This window comes from Coloeus monedula (genome assembly GCF_965178545.1).
Source record: "Coloeus monedula genome assembly, chromosome: 8".
NCBI classification, from domain to species: Eukaryota; Metazoa; Chordata; class Aves; order Passeriformes; family Corvidae; genus Coloeus; species Coloeus monedula.
In genome coordinates, this window is record NC_138788.1 from 15,448,389 (window position 1) to 15,468,408 (window position 20,020).

The 20,020-nt window shown below is 36.6% G+C and overlaps 1 protein-coding gene across 4 annotated transcripts in view; it reads left to right on the plus strand.

Moving 5' to 3' along the window:
* Window positions 1–20,020, plus strand: part of DLG5 (discs large MAGUK scaffold protein 5) — a gene marked incomplete at its 5' end in the record, with an annotated part of 97,121 nt that overhangs the window by 64,956 nt on the left and 12,145 nt on the right. For 2 of the 4 annotated variants that reach the window (XM_082286601.1, XM_082286603.1), the window contains 13 exons: window positions 976–1,160; window positions 1,765–1,890; window positions 2,552–2,684; window positions 3,693–3,820; window positions 4,517–4,692; window positions 5,222–5,325; window positions 6,034–6,126; window positions 6,993–8,012; window positions 11,065–11,203; window positions 13,045–13,192; window positions 13,718–13,839; window positions 14,890–14,979; window positions 16,207–16,375. In XM_082286601.1, the coding sequence (XP_082142727.1) occupies window positions 976–1,160; window positions 1,765–1,890; window positions 2,552–2,684; window positions 3,693–3,820; window positions 4,517–4,692; window positions 5,222–5,325; window positions 6,034–6,126; window positions 6,993–8,012; window positions 11,065–11,203; window positions 13,045–13,192; window positions 13,718–13,839; window positions 14,890–14,979; window positions 16,207–16,375 (2,633 nt within the window). The remainder of the gene's footprint in view (window positions 1–975; window positions 1,161–1,764; window positions 1,891–2,551; window positions 2,685–3,692; window positions 3,821–4,516; window positions 4,693–5,221; window positions 5,326–6,033; window positions 6,127–6,992; window positions 8,013–11,064; window positions 11,204–13,044; window positions 13,193–13,717; window positions 13,840–14,889; window positions 14,980–16,206; window positions 16,376–20,020) is intronic. The other 2 variants (XM_082286602.1, XM_082286604.1) reach the window with 2 other exon arrangements.

Below are 20,020 nucleotides of genomic sequence, written 5' to 3' on the forward strand. Positions count from 1 at the left end.
ACTTGCAAGAGATTAAAGGTCTGGGCACATTGGGAGTCTTCCCTCTTTTCCTCAAGTCACTCTAAAATACATACACGTGCACGTATGTTCTTCCAGACACACCGACAGAAATCCTTGTTTGGAAGAAATACAGTTGTGCTTCATATTAAGTTTCTGTTTGTGAATGTAAATAGAAAAAAATAACCAAATTGTAAGTCAGTAAGTCTAGATTCATTAGTTTCATTTATGTTCTTGAGATTAACCACATGCAGTTGTTTGCAAGCGCACAGCTTGTGGTGGGCTGTACTGTTGTAGTTGGCTTGTGTTATTGTGCTGCAAGCTTAGAGTTTTCTCTGTATTTGTCTTACTGTTGTCACCATCTTTCTTGTTAAAAACAGAGAATCTGAGGGACAAGTTAACTTAAGAATAAAGTAATTCTTATCTAAAAGAAGAAGCATTAAATAAAAACTTTTTTTCAATTCCATTGCTCTTCAATTTCATTGCTTTTATTCCAAGGGGACCTGAATCCCAAGTCTTGGGATTTGTTGTCCCAGGGTAAATAGCTGGTGTTAATGCAGGAAATGTGTTGTAACTGCATACAGTAGTGTGTCTCATTTCCAAGTACACTTGTAATATTTTTCTGTCTGCTGAGCAGAACAAGATTGAAATATAGAATGTCATCTCTGAAAAATGAAACATTCACTGATGTTATTTTGAAGTGAGGATCCTTATTTATGTAGTTGTACAAATCCGCATGCTACTGGATGAAATGCATTACAACAGGTTTTATCTTTCCTCCCACTCCCCCCAGAGTTGCTGTTAAAATAAATGACTATTTTTCATGAAAATGGAGGAATTTACATTTCAATTTCAATTTTCAATTTCAATTTTCATGAAAATGTAAGAATCAGGCAACATACATATAGTAAAAGCTGTTTGTGCATAAGTATCTAAAAATTGTGCCTAAAATACTTCTCTGTGTTTCTTAATTCCTAGATACAGGATTCTGCTACCCTAGACATAGAAAGAGCAAACAAAGAAATCGAAATGCTTCGGAAACAATATGAGGCAATGTCACAAGAACTAAAAGAAGCTGTCCAGGAAGCAGAAGTAGCCAAGTGTAGGAGGGATTGGGCCTTTCAAGAGCGGGATAAGATTGTTGCAGAACGGGAAAGTATACGGTAAAGAACTGCTAGGTGATACATGAGTGATCTCTGTAACACCTGGTGTGCAGTTGATGCAGTTCTAGGATTTGCTAGTGCTTCCTGTGCATTAGCTGTCACATGGTGATTTTTTTAAAATATTGAGGGCACCTTACAGGATCTTTGTCATTTTCTGTGCTTTCATAACCTAAATGTCTCTAGTAAATACCCTTGAGTCTAACAGTGCTGCTGCATAGGAGCAGCCAATCGTGCATTCTTTTAGGCGTGCTATACTAATCCTGCTGTAGCTCTAGTCCTGCAGATAATTCTTTACCTGTGGGGACATGCTCAAAAAGTATCCAACATATTTGCTACTAAATATATCTAAGGAACTAAGGGAAAATACTTAAATAAGGGTTTTTTCTGCTAGTTTAAAGAAGATAAGTAGAAACAAGGTTCTGAAAGGGATGAAGAATTAAGTCCCAGCATATGTTATTTTTTTCTTCCTTATCCTTTTTTATTTTGCAGATAGATACGTTTTGAAACTGCTCTTTGAAATTTTACATTAACTATACAATGTGGTAAAACCAGTTTACTTTAATAGGATTATAAGTAACTAGATTGAAACTTTTTTCTTTTGAAGAACTTTGTGTGATAACTTAAGGAGGGAGAGAGACCGGGCTGTGAGTGACTTGGCTGAAGCTCTTCGCAATCTGGATGACATGAGAAAGCAGAAGAATGATGCCATTCGTGAACTGAAGGAACTGAAGTATGTTAGAGAAATGATCAAACTGCATGAAAGTTTGTGATAAAAACTTTCTTTTGTTAGCTGTGTTCTTAAGTGAACCATATGTTGTTACAGCTGTAGGCAGCAGGCATTCATGTTACCATGTGTGGAAGCCTTGCCTTTATGTATAGTTATCATGGAAATTATTATGCTGGACAGTATTAGTTTTATCTTATTAATGAGACGCATAGTGTAAGCTTTGTGCTGTGGAGATACACTTAATGCTGGGATCCTTTCACTGAAGTCATATTAACTGCAGTTTAGTTCCTCTCAACTGTTTACTTACTGGTTTACGGGAGAGGTTTTGCCATTGGTGTTTATCATGCCCTGCATACTGATGGAGCTCATCTGAGGGTAAATTAAATGCATTTTTGAAGATGTGAGAAACCTAATAGTGCACTTAGTCATGTAAAAATATTGCAAAAAATGTAAGACTATGTTAAGACAATATATAGAAATGGAAAGTCAATTTGATAGCAGACCAAGAATACTGGAAAGACAGAAGCTGAAGGAAATTTTTGACACAGCTTGGATTTTTGATTTAGAAAACCAAATACAAAATGTATCACAATCATAACATTATTTTTCACTTTATTTAAAAGGGGGTTGTCTCTGTGTGCAAGTAATAATTTTCTTTGCCTAGGGAAAAGATGGAAAATCAATTGGAAAAGGAGGCCAGATTTCGTCAATTGATGGCCCATAGTTCTCATGACTCAGCCATAGATACAGATTCTCTGGAATGGGAAACAGAAGTGGTAGAATTTGAAAAAGATAGAGTAAGTAAAATCATACACTGCATTTTCTTGTGTATTGGATAGCTCTGAAGCCAATTATAATCTTTTAATACTAGATAAGATTAAAAATATGATTTTGGTCTTTTCAGTTCTTTATTGTTTGGCAAAGAACCACGTAGGTGCACATGGAGGTGCACATGGAGGCAGCAAGTGCAGTTACAGCTACATGAAAGTAGTTGATAAAACCAAGCTGTTACATACAAGCTTTATAATTTTCTTTATATGCATTATAAATAAAAATAGTTCCTACATCTAATGTTGCAGGGTACCCAGGTCCATCTAGTATAGGGTTCTTTAAGTTTGCAATTCACTGCAGACATGGAAGTGCTAAGGCAGCCAAAACTTAAGATGTGAAGGAAACCATGATATTAGAGGCCAATCTTTTACTCTTACAGGCAACGACACTTAAAATCTATGCATAAAATAGTTTTACACTAAGCTATTCTCCTACTTTTGCTCAGATATGCTGGTTAGAAAATTTAAAGTATTAGAAGTATTAATGGTGAACATGTATTTTAGTGCAACATTTCTTTTCAGTTTGAAGATCTGGGATGAAAGGAGATGCTAATCTCTTGCTTGTCTGTAGAGGAAATTAAATCCCTTTTGTATTTTGGCATATTAAGTAAAGTTCTTATGTTTAGCAATCCAGATAACCTCTACTTCCTCTCATTAACTTAGCAGTATTTTTCTCCCTATAATTTCACTTTTTTTCATTGTAGTCCAGAATTTTTATTTTGCTGCTATGTAATTCTTGTATGTTCTTCTATTTGAAATGTTTGGCTGGTACATCACATTTGTTAGTGTTAATGCCAGAGGACACCTATAACTAATGGAATTGGGAGCTTATATATTTACGTACAAAAAATAAAAACTTGCCTGATGCAGGAGCCCTGTAAATGTAAGTACATAGTGCAAACATGCCATAATGCCTCTTGCTAACAGACACTGTTTGCCAGTGCAGTTGAATCACTTGTTATTAATATTTGCTAGGATGATATGGACTTGAAAGCACTTGGTTTTGATGTGGCAGAAGGTGTGAACGAGCCATACCTCCCTGGAGACTGTGGGATCTTCGTTACCAAAGTAGACAAAGGAAGTATTGCAGATGGTCGGTTAAGGTAAGGTTTGACTTTGGAAGATACCTGTCTTTTGTTGGTGATAATAGACTAAATATGAGCATATTGGAAAATGTCTTCATTGTTTTCATTTTTTGAAGTTCTTTTTTCTTTATCATTTGTCATGTGTATATTATTAATGTTGGTTGGGAAATCACACTGAGAAGACCAATGCCTAAAAGCATTACAGAAATTAAACACTGGTTGACTCAGCACTTAAAACTCAACAGGATTTGAAATGTTCTCTTGTTGTACTGTGCCTCATTTACTCCATTATTATCTCCTCAAATCTGTTTTTAAAAAGATCTATTTATTTAAATGTTGGGAAAGATGTGAGGGTAAGTTTTTGAGGGAGGGCAAGAGAAAAGGAGAGTAGAGCAAGGAGCATTTGGAACCATCTATTCTTGGTGTTGATAGCAGCTTTTTAGTGACTCTTCTCCGTACAAAGAGTTGCTTTTAAATAAGAAGTAGTCAGTAGTGATTTAAGGATATACTTTTCCTAGTGAAGTGCAGGCTAGCAGTCTTGGTTTTCATTTAGCTGCTATTTAATGCTTTTTCAGGAATAGATAACTCCAGGTAATGGAGGATGAGTTTATTGAGATCAGCTATGTTGCATGTCTTTTCATGGAACGTTATTCATGTGCAGTGTCCAGCAAAGTGTGCTTATAACTGACCTGCCTAATTCTGTATATCTACCAGAGTGAATGATTGGCTGCTGAAGATAAATGATGTGGATCTTACCAATAAGGACAAAAAGCAAGTTATAAAAGCTGTTCTAAATGGAGGAGGTGTTATTAATATGGTGGTTCGAAGAAGGAAGTCTTTAGGTGGGCGAGTGATAACACCTCTTCACATCAATGTTTCTGGACATAAAGGTAATGACTGTAAAGGATGGATATAAATGGCACATGTTTGTTCAGCCAGATAAGGCTTGCCATAAAGGTACATGTTCTCTGAGCCTTTGCTTAAATCACACTTACACTGTTATGACCTCCTAGATAGGGGTTTTCTTTTTTTTTTTTTTTTTGAAAAACCAAGAATGCTGTTATTAATAATAGCTTCATTCTGTAAGTACAGGTTTTCTTTTTGTCCTTGGGTGGGTTTGAGTTGATTTTTTTTTTTTTTTTTAATACTTGTCTCTAGTTAGCTGCCAGTTTGGAATGTTCCTGGGAGTGTAAACAAGTCTGTTAAACCCAGTTACCCCATCTTTGTGTGATTATATTAATTTTTTGGGATACTCAAAATCCTTGTTTTCCCTGTCTTGTTATTTCTTTGAAAAGGTTTTCAGAAATTGAAATTCATTTGGATTGGTAGTCATACTTCTTTCTTGTGCAGGCAGGTCAGACATGCCATTTGAACAATATATTTGAATTGCAGAATCAAATTCTTTTTTGTGTATTTCAGATAGTGGGGTCAGTCTAGAAAATGGCGTATTTGTTGCTGCTGTTGTGCCTGGAAGCCCAGCTGCCAAAGAGGGTTCCCTTACTGTGGGAGACAGAATAATTGCTGTAAGTCTTAAGAATGCGTTTGCCTTTTTAAATTTTTATTTATTTTGAAGTGTTATCATTGATGCTACTCTTTAAGATGCCAAACATTCCAATCAGTTTTTTACTTTTGCAATACTAAGTCCTTTTTGTAAATTTAGATTAGTTACTCCATATTAATTTTTTTGTATGCTGAGTGATGAATAGAATGTGCAGCTTATTTCCTGAGTTCATATGAGAATTTTTGTCAGAAGCATTAACTTTTTCTTCACACTTGGCTTATATATACGTATATAATGATATCTGTGATTCTTTTATTGACTAGGAAAGGTCAGTTCCAAAAAGGCATCACTTTATTGGATGAGAGGTTTCTTGTCTTGTATATGTTGGTACCACAGCTGTCCTCTGTTCTGGGGAGGAAGTGTGTCCCTGGGTGCATTTGTAGCCTCAGGGGATGGGTGTGGTTTGTGCACTGTGAAAGGGGAGGTGGTTGCTGTCGGTACAGCTGCACAGAGGGCAGGGGTTTTACACTGTGTCCCTGCAGGAATAGCAGATTCTACTTAGGAGTTTTCTATTCTCCACTCGTGAGGAATGCACAAACATCAACCAGACTCCAGTCATGTATACGTTGTAGAGTAGTGTTTTCCCTGTCTCAGAGATCCTCTACCTTAAATCCTCCCCACCTATTACCTTTGATTTACAGACGTCTGTTGTGGTTTCTTTTGTGTATAGATCAATGGCATTGCACTAGATAATAAATCGCTTACTGAATGTGAAGCTCTGCTACGAAACTGTAGGGATTCCCTTACTCTGTCACTCATGAAGGTGAGTAGCAGAAGCTAAATTTGCAGAATTCTCTTGAACTTATACAGAATTATTCTAGTTGTTCAGGGAAGAGTATATAAAAAAAAAAAGAGTATATCAAAATGGGAAAAAGACAACCATCTGGATACATTTCACTGGTGGTACACTCCCTCAACAGTTATTTCCAAGGTAAGGCTCCTGTGCCATCTAGTAGGAAATGGGACTAACTTACTGTCTTCTTTCCCATTTGTTAGCTGGTCACATGAAATGAGTTCCACAATTGCTTGCTGCTTCTTGTGTTTTGCTTCAGAGCTGCAGCACTTTTGTACGTGAAAGATAAACTGCCTGCTGTCTAAAGAAAGGTAGCTTTTAGTCAGGAGGGTGTTGTGCAGAAAACTGAACTTTTGCTATCATGAAGATTAAGTACAAAGCTTTGTTTTTCAGGCTTATTTCTATAAAGTACTATTCTGATTTGCTCTCGAGTTTAGAATCCCATTATTCTGGGCCTGTCACATGGATTTTGAGAGTCGTAATTTCAGATCTAGATACCTTGAGGTTTTAAGAAAGTAAGATAATGAAATGTTTGAGGGGAAGTAGGCAATGAAAGTTATCTTATTGGCATCACTTATCAGGGGCAGAAGTAGAATGCAGGTCCCTTCACTTTCAGTTGAGTACTTCTGCCATCATGTGGAGTTGCCCTTGGGGAATTATTCTGAAAATGTTACAAAAATTTTTTTAGCTTCATTTTATCTGATGTTCTGTGCTTTGAATTGTATGATATTTCTAAGTGTATATTGAGGTATACATAAATCAAGGAGGCTAGGATATGATTCATACTAAACAGAAATCAGCCACAATAAGGTGATCACATGTGGTTTTCGTTTTAGGTTTTTCCTCAGAGTTCATCTTGGAGTGGTCAAAATATATTTGAAAATTTGAAGGATTCAGAAAAAATATCAAACTGTAGAGTTCATGCATCAGAGATACAAGCACAAAATAAAAGAAATCTGAAACTCAACAGCTCAACCCAGACCGACATTTTCAATCCAGACATCATGGATGGCAAGAAGGACCAGAGTGATCAGGGCAGCACTTCATTTTGCGATCACAAACCTTTCCCTAGTAACACATTACGAGTAGACTCTCGTAGGAACACAGTGCACAGTTGCCATAGTAATTCAGAACACAGTCTCAGCTCCTTCAGCCCAGAGACATATGGGGACCAAGGCTATGGAGCTGTTGACTTGGACAACAGGAGGCTGCCCTATGAACCTACAGGAACTGACTGTATGATGGTTGAGACAGCATTTGACAAAGGACATGGAACTAAGCACAGTGGTGGTACCTGGCCAAAAGTCATGGTTAATATCTCAGCAACAGAAACAGAAAAGTTCTCTGTGTACAAAAAGCCAAAACAAAGGAAATCTATTTTTGACCCTGATACTTTCAAAAGGCCACCAACTCCTCCCAAACTGGAGTACCTTTCCCCTAATCAGGTGACAGGCCATTCACCTCAGCCATCAAAAGCTGAAGTGGCTTCAACTCCTCCAACTCCTCCTAAGAGAAGTGACTCTATCAAATTTAAACATAAACAGCAGGCAAGCTCTGCATCAGAGTCTACGGTAACAACAGGATCACCACCCACCAGCCCAGCCACTGCCCAAGCTCCAGTTTCCTTGGCACTTAAACAGGACTCTGCTAGTTTCAAAGGGCTCAGCAGGAATGCTGGGCATTATTATCGGGAGGAGGGAATTGACTGCACTCATCTATCTTCAAGGAAATCTTGTGAAGATGACATTGGCTTTCAAAGAGTTGAAGAGCCAGAGATTAAAAGACCAAGGCCAAAATCGGCTCCTGCTCTGAGGCATAAAATGACCCCTGTGCCCATTCCTAATCCTGCACTTCAGGTAGAAGATTGGTATATTGAAACACAAAGCTAGAAACTTTGAAGTGTATTAGCAGTGTGGTTTTGGGTGCCCAGTTACATACCGAAGCAGGAGAAGCATAGCCTGTCCTCAGAATCCAGGTCCTCTGAACTCAGGCTCAGTTGGCACTTGGCAGTATCATGAAGTACAAAACCAAATTTGTGGAGTTTCAGTATTTAAGAGGCAGTGGTGACCACCAAACAGAAAAATAGAGTTCTGCTTAGCTGCCATATCTTGGGTTTTAGTGCTGCTTGTTGGAACATCTGGGCTCTTGTATGTTTTTGACAACCTGAAAAGGCATAAATAAAAATGCAAAGTATCAGCTTTAGAAAAACTGAAAATAGGGTCTCTGAAGTTTTGCGTAAGTCAGATCGGTTGTCCAGATCACTGTACAATTTAATGGAAGAAGGTGGACCATCCATAATATTGGGTTTTTTGTAAGTCTTTGTATGTGCCTAAATAGTTTTGTGCATCGTATCTGAAATTCATTGGGTGTTAGGCCCATTACACTGTAAAGGTGAACTGCTTATTAGAATATGATGAAAATTCAAAATCAGCATATAGTTTGTTAGAATAAACAACCCTGCTGAGAAGATGGTGGGTCATATCTTGACACAGAGTAGATGGAAGAAAAAATTTTTGTGCTCCGGGAAGGACATATTTAGATGAGTGCATTATATAAAGTGACATAATCAATAATGTCATTTCAGGTTCACTGCCTCAGATTTGCTCAGCTGACCCGTAGAGATTTTTTTTTCTTTCCCAACTGATGTTTACAGAAGCATTATTTTTTTTTAAATGTAATTACATCATAATGACTTAGAAGTTCATATTCTTTTCTCTTACTTGTTTATACCTGGATAATCTCACCTTGTTCACAGAATTTTAGAAGCAATACAGATGGCAGAGCTGAATGGGAAGTAGTGCAGGGTTAGAGCCATATCCTGCAACAGTACTGGTATAAGAGAACAGTTGGAAGGTTTTTATGCCTTTTTTTTTTAGTCTGCTTCCATTGTGTTTTGTCTGCTTCCATTCCTTATGCATTCCCAAACATTTTTAAGAAAAGTAGTTATGGGGAGCTTTAGGCCTCTGTGTAAGCACTGCTCAGCAAAAACAAAAACATGCCTGTATTACCAGCACTGCATCCAGCACATTAAAAAAAAAACCATAGTCCATACAAGCTACTGTTAAAAAAAGGAATTCTATCCGAGCCAAAATCAGCACAACAAATGACAGAAAAGCATAAGGGTTTAATTTTGTAGCTGTAATCAGCAGATTTGGTCTGAAGAGTAGTATGGCTAAGAGAAAGGTCACCTGTTCTCATCAAGAACTGCACTGCAAGAAGTGGAGGGCATATGCTAATGTCTGTTTTTAGCACATATGTAACAACAAAACATCAAGATATTGAGCACATTTGAATAGGGGGTGTTTGCTTTATGTAGAATATCAAGTTGATCCATTAGCACTGATAGTCCCATTCTTCGTTGTAGTGCGTTGTCATGAGCATACACACTGCCCTGGTTATAATTATAGTATTATTTGTATAGTGAGAAATGAGTGAGGGAAGAGTTGCCAGTTGTGGCAAGGACAAATGTAGCTGAGGACTTGCACCCAGGAGCTTTGTTAGCTGAAACAGAGTGGGTGGTTTTGTGCACTGTGAAAGTTTTGTGCACTGTTGAGGATACCAAAAGGGTATGTGGGGACATACTGCAGTTGCTTCCATGTACTGCCTGAGCTGTGTTACAGGTGTCAAGTACGCGTTGGTTCAAGGTAGAGAGGAAAATTATATAATAGATTACAGTGACTTTTTTTCTGTTTTGTTTCTTTAAGGTTACTTTATGTATTAGTTAATTTTTGTTTCTAGGATTAAATTAAAACTAGGTTCTATGATTCTTTTTTATTTTTCTTCTCTTTCCCCTGTCTGCCTGAAAATAGGCAGAGCTTTGTAACTCTAAAAGTGTTGGCTGGAGAGCACAAGTGATACTGTGCCTCAAAATGTGGACATCATTCACTCTGAAATTTTTTTTCTGATGGAATTGCCCTTGTCCATTGCAACTACATCAGGCTGTTGTGACAGTAGTGCCCGGTCTGCACACATTCACTCCTGAAGTAGTATTTGTAATATCAAAATACAGTGTAGTTTAATTTGTAGCCATATTGGGTGTTGTCAGTTTACTTAGATGTGTATATACACAGTTAATTTTGTGTACTTTGATAAGCCAATAAAGTTAAGTGTGCTTTAATTCCTGAGTAGTAGGTGGAACAATTACTAGTGCAGACATGAAAATGACCAAGTACTGGTTCTAAGAAGGCACCTCTGCCTTTTGGAGACTTTGAGCTCTGAATAACTCTTCATGTAATTAAAATACTGCTATCATAAAAACTGTGAGAACATTTTCAATAATTATTTTTCACTTTTTACATGCATCAGTCTCATATTTTGTGTTGTACATTTCAGATGTGTGAACACCATGTGCTGAGCCCTACACTTTGCAGCTCTCTTGGATCACTGTCAATATCTGAGCTGTTCTCATGTGTTCTTAACTCACCAGTGTCTACTTGTTATATACAGAACAGAAGTTGTGAGGTTCTAAAATCTGAATTGCTTGTTGAAGAGAGGTTACTCCACATGTATCTGGAAATGCAGGCTTGGAGGAAAATGCTTTCTGGCTTTTTAGTGAGATCTTCTCTAGCAAGTACTTGCAGCAATAGCGGCTGAAATATCCTGTGAAGGTGTTATTTTAACGGAGAAATGTAACTAAATCCTGGATGTTTCATTGAAGCAAAAAATATCAGTTAAATTGCAAATATTGGCCTAAGAAGATTGCAAAAGAAAAAAATAATAACAAAGTAGGATGAGGGAAAAATGGATAGAAGGACATCATTGAAAGACAAAGGTGTAAGAAGCACTGTGGTGCTTCCACATTCTGGAATGGATACTTGAAAGTTTGATATTGCTTATTGTTCCACAGTTTGGCTATTTTACTCTTTTAAATCTCCAACTTCCTGTAATCAAATTTCTGTGTTCTTGTAGGTGCAGAAATATGCTCCAGCTAGTGAGGAGCATCTGTCTCCAGAGCTACAGGAATGGGCACCATATTCCCCAAAACGTTCTGCTAGGCACAGCGATGGCTTTGTGCCTGCTGCCTTGTACCCTGGCAGCATGTCAGGAGGTGAGTGACAGAACCTAACTGCTTTCTAGGAATGCCCCAAGGCATTTGTTCACATTGGACAGTATTGGGGATTAGTCAGTACTTCTGCACTTAGTTAAGTACAGAAGAAATACGACTCAGAAAACATATTTCCATGGTCTGTTGTGGTCTGAACATGGTGTGCTCAGCTTTTGGACTGTAAAGAAGTGAAACCTGCTTAAGAATCGCTAAGGAAGCTGGGCAACTTCTGCCTGAAGGATTTGTTTTCATCAGTTTCTGTGCAGAGAATTTCTCAATACATTAGTGCAGAACAAGGTGTAGCCTGTCCATTAGGGGGACAAGTAAGATTTCCAGTATTTTTGAAAGTAAATGGAGTATCCCAGACTTTAGCTACTTTATTTCTGAAATACTTATAAGGAAAAAGATCTGTTATTCAGGAAGTGAAACACATTAAGTTCTACCTGTTGTAAATATTTGGGATATCGGATACTGAGTGGCCAAACTGACTGTGATCTTAATCTAAATAAAAGGTTAAAAGTGAGTGTGTTTGAGATATTAAGATACTGAAGAGGGGACTCACAAGAAGCTCAGTATATATCAATATAATCAGGTGGAACAGAAACCATCATTTTGTCTCAGTTGACTGAACAGTTGTTGGTATTGAAGTTCATGTTAGCAGGTTTTCCACTGGCTAAATGGAGTGCTTAACAAGGTAATTAGGATATTGTATGCTAGTTAATTTGAAATAGTCAAGAAGCATTTGGTAAATGTGTTGGCAGATAGTTTGCTCATTCTTTAGTGTCTAGTCTTAGATTTCAGTTTTCAGCAGTTGTATATTAATCTTAAATTTCAAATCAAGATAATATTGATTTTTATGAATTTATCCTCTCTTCTTGTAAAGCCCCAAACTCCTGTAAGGTCTAGAAATTATGGAAGATTTTATTCTTACTGGAGAACATGAAGGTAATAATCTGTGTATCTGGAAAAATGCAGAGCTTCAAACAATGGTGTCCCAGTCAGTTTTCAGAATGTAAAGACATGCTCAAGAGTAGCTCACACCAAGAAGCTTTTCCTCTTCTTTGATTTCTTTTACTCTTCTCTCACTTTCTCCCTTTCTCAATGATAGTAGAAAAAGTAATAAAAGGTATTATTTCTAGCCTTGTAGTTAACTTTTATCTTAACATGATACTTTTGCACAATAACTGAGTCAAGTCAAACCTACTAGACAGTATTAGACAATTTGAGTCTATGTCTTGAAATGAGAACAAGTCTTTGCTGTTGTGTTCTATGATACCAACTCATTTAAAAGAAAATTAGACTAGTTTAGTACTGAAGGATGAGTGTACTTAAAAGAACAGCTTGAGTAGTAAGTTTCAGAAATAAATATTGAAATTCTAGAATTTAAAGTCATGTTAAAAGTGGGCCTCTTTGAGGCAACAAAAGAGAGGAACCAGAATAATTTTAGCTACAGTCAGTTCAAGTGCCAAATAGAAACATGCATACTGGTTGGATGACTAAATGCAGAATTTTCATTCCTGAATAAAAATCTTCTGTACTTGAAAACAGAGCATCTTTTGATTTACTAGCACATACTAAAATCATATGCTGTGAATGGCTTAATTTTGGGTAATATAATCCGCTTTATTACTGACTCATTACAGAATTATAGACAAGATTTTAAACATGCATGTATTATCAAAAAGGTGTCGTATGGTGCTTAATAATGTATTTGTATGCCAATATTTTTATTTATCATATATATAAATGTTGTAATATATAATTATAAAATATTAAGGTGTATTTTAAAATCTGTGCTTTATATGGTAATAATGTTGATAAGAATATGCTTTTATCATCTGAAGCAGGGACGGTACCAAGAAGCTTAGCACCATGTCCTGCAGTGACTGCTGTTATGAGAAATCCAATCTATACTGCTTGGAGCCATAGAGTTCACACCAGCAATTGCCCATCAGTTGCCAGCCAAATATGTCATCAGCATCTGCATCCCAGGTGTTTTGAATTTTTTATCTCCCTAAAATTTTGTTTTCGTTAGGATAAAATTGCTTCTGGTAGTTTGGTAGAGTGCAGAGTAAACCACACTGCTGTTGAGTGTTATTTTGATCCAGGGTTCTCAAAGCCATTACTGCATTATTAAATGCATTCTTACTGCATATAAATGATGTGCCAGTTGCTTTTGTGTCTTTCAGTAACTGATGGATTAGGTTTCTCTCTGTCCCACTGACTGATACTGACAAAGAAATTAACTTTTTAATTAACTAATTTCTAATATTTTTTCTTGTCATTGCCCAAACAAGCAAAGCTTTCTCCTCTTTTATAGTACTTCAAGGCTATTTTTCTTCTGGCTTCTAATAATTCATAAAACTATGGGACAGTGTGAAAGTGGGAAGAAGAGAAGCATTCATTTTATTCAGTAGCACAGGGGCTAACCAAAATTTTTTGTTGGCCAGTTTCTGTTTGCTGAGGTTCTTTGCCCAATTCTAACTGTTGCTCTATACTGCTTTTCTTTTGATGTAGTTCCCAGCATCAAGGTCGCCTGAGTTTGGACCTAAGTCATAAACACTCCAATGACTACTCTGAAAATTCACGTACAAGAGCATCTCATGGCTCAAATTCATTGCCATCTAGTGCCAGACTTGGTAACTAGCTTTTCTGATTTATTTCCTGTGGGATTTGTGTATATTGGAGAAAATTATAAATGGGGAACTCCTTGAGTACCCCTGTTATGGCATTGTCATCATTGGCAAAGCCTAAAAGCTTCTGGTGTTCCTTTGCTTCATTTCTTTTGGGTTTATGACTAAAGGTGTTCCCTGGAAGTTGCTGTGTTTAGTTTGTTCTTCACTGTCTCTTTGAAATGGTCTATGTGTGTGAGGGATTCTCCTTTCCATGTCTGTTACACTTTGAAAGTATCCTAGAGAGATGGGAGGTAGGGCCAAAGGTTGACATTCCATGAGCTGGCGAGAAGAAAGAAAAGGAGAGAGCCCCCTGAACAAAAAGTCAAGGATGACTAATGGTCAAATGTAAACTGTATTCTTGGAAAATAAATTATGCTTATGTTAGTTGATTGATATGTAAACTTTATTTATGCCTAGCCTAATGATACCAAAGCAAATGCATGCTTTGTAGAAGTGACATTTTAACATTTTAGGTTTATTAAAATTTTAATTTATGTAGTAACTGGGGGTTTTGTAAGTGTCTGTGCTCCTGTGTTCTGTCAAAGACTGAGTAGAGCATGGTAGCTTTATAAGCACAGCAAAAAGGAGCATAACTATTTGCAATCAGTATATCAGTGATGTTGTATTCATCCAAGCAGAATGTAATAAGAATATTTTAAATGCCCTTTGCAAAGTCCTATGGATTCTTAGTGAACAGAGATGTTAGATTCTTGCTTGGACTTAGAGTAAAGTTTAACTTCATAGGAAAATACTCAAAATATTTTTTCATACAAGGATAAACAGTGCATATATACTGTGTAGCTGCGTTGTGCTCTGTTTATACTGACTGTGTAATCAAGATCATTTGCTACAATTATGATACTCACAATTATGAGGGTAATCATCAAAGCTCTTGTCTTGATCATTTAGAGGCCATTTTAATCCTCATTGAAGAAGTACAATCTAAATGTACTTTTTGTTTAATGTAGCTGCTTTTACTTCTGTCATTTTAATGTTTCCTTGTTTTAAAAATAGGTTCTTCAAGTAACTTGCAATACAGAACAGAACGAATTAAGATCCCTTTAACACCAAGATATCCAAGGTCCATGATGGGCTCTGACAGAGGTGAATTATTTCATAAGTAATTTTAATCGTACTGTTTTCAGTATAACTGATACAAAGCCCTTGCAGTTGTTAAATCAGGTTGCTCCACGATCTAAGTAGGACAATTTTATTAAGATTACAAAATCTGTATTTTGCCAGGGAAACGTTAAAAAAGAAAAGAAACTTCCACTAGAAAGTTGTTTTTTTCTGATAGTTGACTTGAGTACATGGCACACTGAGTAAAAGTGCAGACAAAAGTAAGAATAAGCATTGCTGTATGATAGTTGTCATTTCTTCTAGAATGATGCCCTGAAAATTTCAACAGTGAGATAACTTGCATTTCTTTTTTCAGTCTGTAAGTGTATCATTTACTTACGTTGTATCACTGATTGTAAATTATACTATTTGAAATGCAGTGAAAATATTCCAGTACTTTGCTCAAAATTGCTTGGTGGAAGATGTTTAAAGACAAGCAGTAGTTGGAGTGCTGTGGAATCAGGAGTTTGCTGTCAGCAATCAGCAACTCTTCACTGCCATCATCACTCAAATGTTCTGCAGCCTTAATGTATTGTATGCAGTGCTTTTCCTAACTGGGCAAGTACAATTCTTAAAAATAGCTTTCATTTGTGATTAATAATTTGAGTTTATTTTCTCTAGCTTTTCAAAGGGAGCAAACTGTGTCAGGGCACTTGTTTGGTAGATTACTTACAGACCGGACAACCAGGGTAAAGATGCAAACTGAGTCATGTCAAGCTTGTCTGAAATTTCAGAGCTTTCCTGTCCCTGTGTAGGATTCATGCTTGAGTTCTGTTATCTTTTTCAGGTGTTGCATAAGATAACTCCTATGTAAAGGGAAGGGCTGCACATAAATATTTTATTTGGAAACAAACCTACGTATTAGATTTTTATTTTACTTCCTTCCTGTCTTTTATTAGTTTTCTTTAACGTGCTTTTCAGACATGCTCATGGTGTAGCTTGTCTGTAACGTTGTCTCCTGTTGAAAACGATGATAGTTGTTTGCACACTTAGAGAGGATGGATTTAACACAGAGACATTAAGGACAGTAAGTTTGCACTGTCTGAAATGAGTTACCTGGTCTGCCTAAGCCCATTACATGACTAACAGATAGTGAACAGACAGTCCTCTTTCTTGTCTCACATGTGTGTGGTGTCTTTCACTGTGTCTGGGTAGATCTGCCAACTTATAACAGATGCAGGATACTAAAACTCAACTGTTGACTTTTCCTAGGCTCCTTGTCACACTCTGAATGTAGCAGTCCCAGCTTGATTACTCCTCCCCAGTCACCTCTTAACTTGGAAACATCTTCCTTCACCAGCAGCCAGTCTCAGAACTCCCTTTCTACATTACCAAGGATTTCCATTAGCCCTGTATCTGTTGGAGAACGTAGAAAAGATAGGTAAGGTCCCCAGGTTTTTTGTTTTTACTACAAAGGTGTCTGAGGAAATTGTGTGTGTTGATTAGGCTGAAGGAATGTGAACATTTAATTTAAATGATGAATACATAGGTACAGAGGTGCATCTCAGGTCCTGTTATTGCGTGGTTTTATTTTCTTTAGAAAGTATGTAAGCGATCCTTTTGTGGATTTTAAGAATAAGTGATTTCATAAAGGTTTTGTTTCTTCCATGTTAGAGTAATGGCCATACCAAGTAAGAGCAGTCTAAATTGAAATACACCCTTTCAGCTCAACATGCTTATTTATGGTAGCCTTGTTCTGTAGTCTGGAAATCTAAACAAAATTAAGACTTAGTAACGTCTGATAGCTAAATATCAGGTGCCTTAGCATTGCAGAATTTGTGCTCTAACCACTGTGCCTTGATTCCATATAACCCGATAACGTGAAAATTTGAGTGCATAACTGTGGGAGAACATATCCATATGTACAGATGCAATTTTACTGCTCTGACTGATCCCTTTGCCTGTACCTGGACCACAGCTATAATAGCATTCAGTTTATGTGTAGCTGCTTGCAGAATTTGAATCTAATGTGATAGCTTTCTTAAAAACATGTGCTTTGTGTTTAATGACTATATTTCACAATGAATATTTCAAAGATACGTTGCTTATAGTATCAGTCTTGGACATCTGTTTTCATTTTATCATGATCTGGCTAGAGCGCATATATGAAAAAGTTTACACAAATTCAAAGCAGAGAACAGTAAGACACAAATTTGAATCAGACTTTTATTTCCAATAAGGCAGCTAAATGCCATTCTGGCAGTGTAAAGGAGCTCCCATGTGTTGAAATAGGTTACATTTATGTGGAGTTCAACACCCCTTTGTATGCGTGATTTCTGTAAAAACACTGACCACAAGAAATGTGAATGGTAAAGTCATAAGGATATTCTGTATTCTAACCTTTCTGGTAGTAATAAAAATGTATTCATAAAATGCTATATGAAACTTTTGTTTTCTTTGAAGATTTTGTGACTAAGTTATCGTAGCAATTCTAGAATGTTTTGTGTACAAAGAACAGTGTTATTTTGAAAGGAAATGTAAAGAGGTTTTTGTGAATTTTCATTCTTTCTTACTTCAGTGTGACTTCTGTACTACATGTACTCAGCTTGTGTTCTTGTATAAATGTTCCTCTGATTGTCACTTGCAAATTCCAAGTCAGAATGTCTTTTCTCTTTCACATGACTAATGATGTGAGTGTTCAGCTGAACAAGCTGGGGTTTTGACACTCCTATATTTTTGTCTTTGAGCACAAGATACACGTTCTGATCTCTGGGAAATAACAATTTTTGTTAACGTTGATCAGATTATTGAAGTACATCCAGGTTCCAGCCCCATTACTCTTGCTGTGCTACTGTATAGTCTGAATTCACTTTCTAAGAAGAGTATAATTCTAAGGTTTGGTGTTGGGTTTTTAAAACAAAACAAACTATTAAACAGTTCTCAGTTTAGGAAAGTAGCTACTTATATCTGTCCTAAGAAATGTTTAAATTTTGGGGGTTTTATAAGCTTTCTCTTTCCCACAAAATACAAAACTGGCTTTTCCCCAGATAAAATTAATAATAATATAGAAGGGGAAAAAAAATCCATGTTTCTGTTTGTTCTGTTGATTTTAATTTAAATGAAAATTAAAAGATCTTATCAGTTAAGACTTTTTCTCTATTCCATGTCTAGGGATCCTGGCAGGCAGTCTGAATATTATAGAAAAATGCTTAGCTTGATTTTGATAGCACTGCTTATCAAGTAAAACATCTTTTTAATGTTATCATTCTTTTTTACTTTATTACTGATTTGCTATACAGGCATAGTTATTTGTCATTCTGTACTTACTAGAATTCTCAGATAGGATCCTGTGTAATTTGTATAGGTTTGATTCTTTCTTATTCCAATACAAAACAAACTGAAAATGGGTGTGGTAGATGAAAAAGCAGAAAAGTACAATAAACAAAGCTCAGAAAGATGCAGTTTTAGTTTTTAATGAGATAATATACCTTGGTAAATTTTGTGACATAAAGAACCTCCATATAACATTGCTTACATGCTCATAAGTGAGTGAAAAAAAAATCAGTTTTCTGCAAGTTACCAGAATTTAGTTAATTTACGTTACATGCAAAAAATGTGAGCATCAGTATTAAGTTCAGTACATTGGTAAGCAATTGCTGAGGGCATTACCTCTAACAGTGGTGTAAGATAACTGTGTTCCAGACTTGCATTCATGCCAGCAGCCAACAGTTTTTATCTCATATGCATTAATAAGCTGGCAAACTATTACGCCTCTGCTGTAGAAGGCTACCAAAAGGATCCCTTCAAAGTCTGGCAATATGCATAGTTATGAAACAATGTCCCCTTCCCTCTGTCCCCAGCTCCAAATCCTACTTTTCCAAAAAATATCCTTCCTCAGCCTCACTCACTGCAGTGGTAGTGAGTGAAGTCCAGTTAACTCTTCTTGTCTCTGAACAGCACAATAAAGTAGTTTAAGCAGTTGGCACAATTTAGAGAACATCTCTATGGCATAATGAAATGCTAGGAAAGGAAACGTTCAAATTAATGCATGTCAAATGCAGTATAGTGGTATTAAAATAAAAAATACACCACACCTGGTGCCCAAGCAGTTTCATTCACAGTGAGCTCAACTGTTAACACCTGGTGATGCCTTTTGCTGTGTAGACATTATTAAGTTTATAATAGTAGAAACCAGGACTTTTTAGAAGACTACTGTTTGTTTATACACATCATGAACAGACCAGCCCTATTTGTACAGGTGGATACATCCCAAATACGGGGGGAGGAAAGGGGAATGTATCAGGGTTTTCTTTTGTATAAGCCATTTTCTTGTTATACTTACTGGTGTCTTACTATTGTTTGTCTTGTTCTAAGTGTTCTTGTCTTCTCAAATCTTCTACATCTTTCAGATATCTGTTCCGTAATAGGTCTTTTCTGAGAATCCCTGTGGCTCCTAGGCCTAGGTTCTCATCACTAAGGAGTTTGAGGTTGGCCTGATCTAAGGTTGTCCTTCTCGAGCAGTATTGCGCACTTTGTGCTTTTTTTACGTTTGGATAATTGCCCTGAGGAGAATTTGCATGGTAATTGTAATGCTACCATGCAAACTGCTGTCTTAATGGCTTGAGTTTGCAACTGCTTAATTTTCATTACTAATTTATGTCTCCCAGCATACAAATATGAAATACGATATTTGTGCTTTGTTGTCCTTTGGTTTACCACCTTATTATTCATTAAGTTTATTTTCACTGGCAATGAAGACTCCCAACATTTGTATTTGTAATATACCCTTCTGGAATATGGTTTGACAATGACATATTATATACAATGGTTCAATTCCTTTCATATAATATGCATCTGGAAGCTTCTTTCCTATCAACTTCATGACCATACTATTTATAATTCGTATTTACCATCATTTTTAGAGCAGTCGTGTACCTGCTATACATTTACTTCTGGCCCTGTACATTGCATGGTGTTAAGGGAATGCATTTAAGACAGTTGACAGTTAGTGGGATTTTTAAGTAACTGTTTAAAACTATTTTATTATTACAGTTCAGACAGGCATAAATATTGCATGTAACTTTGA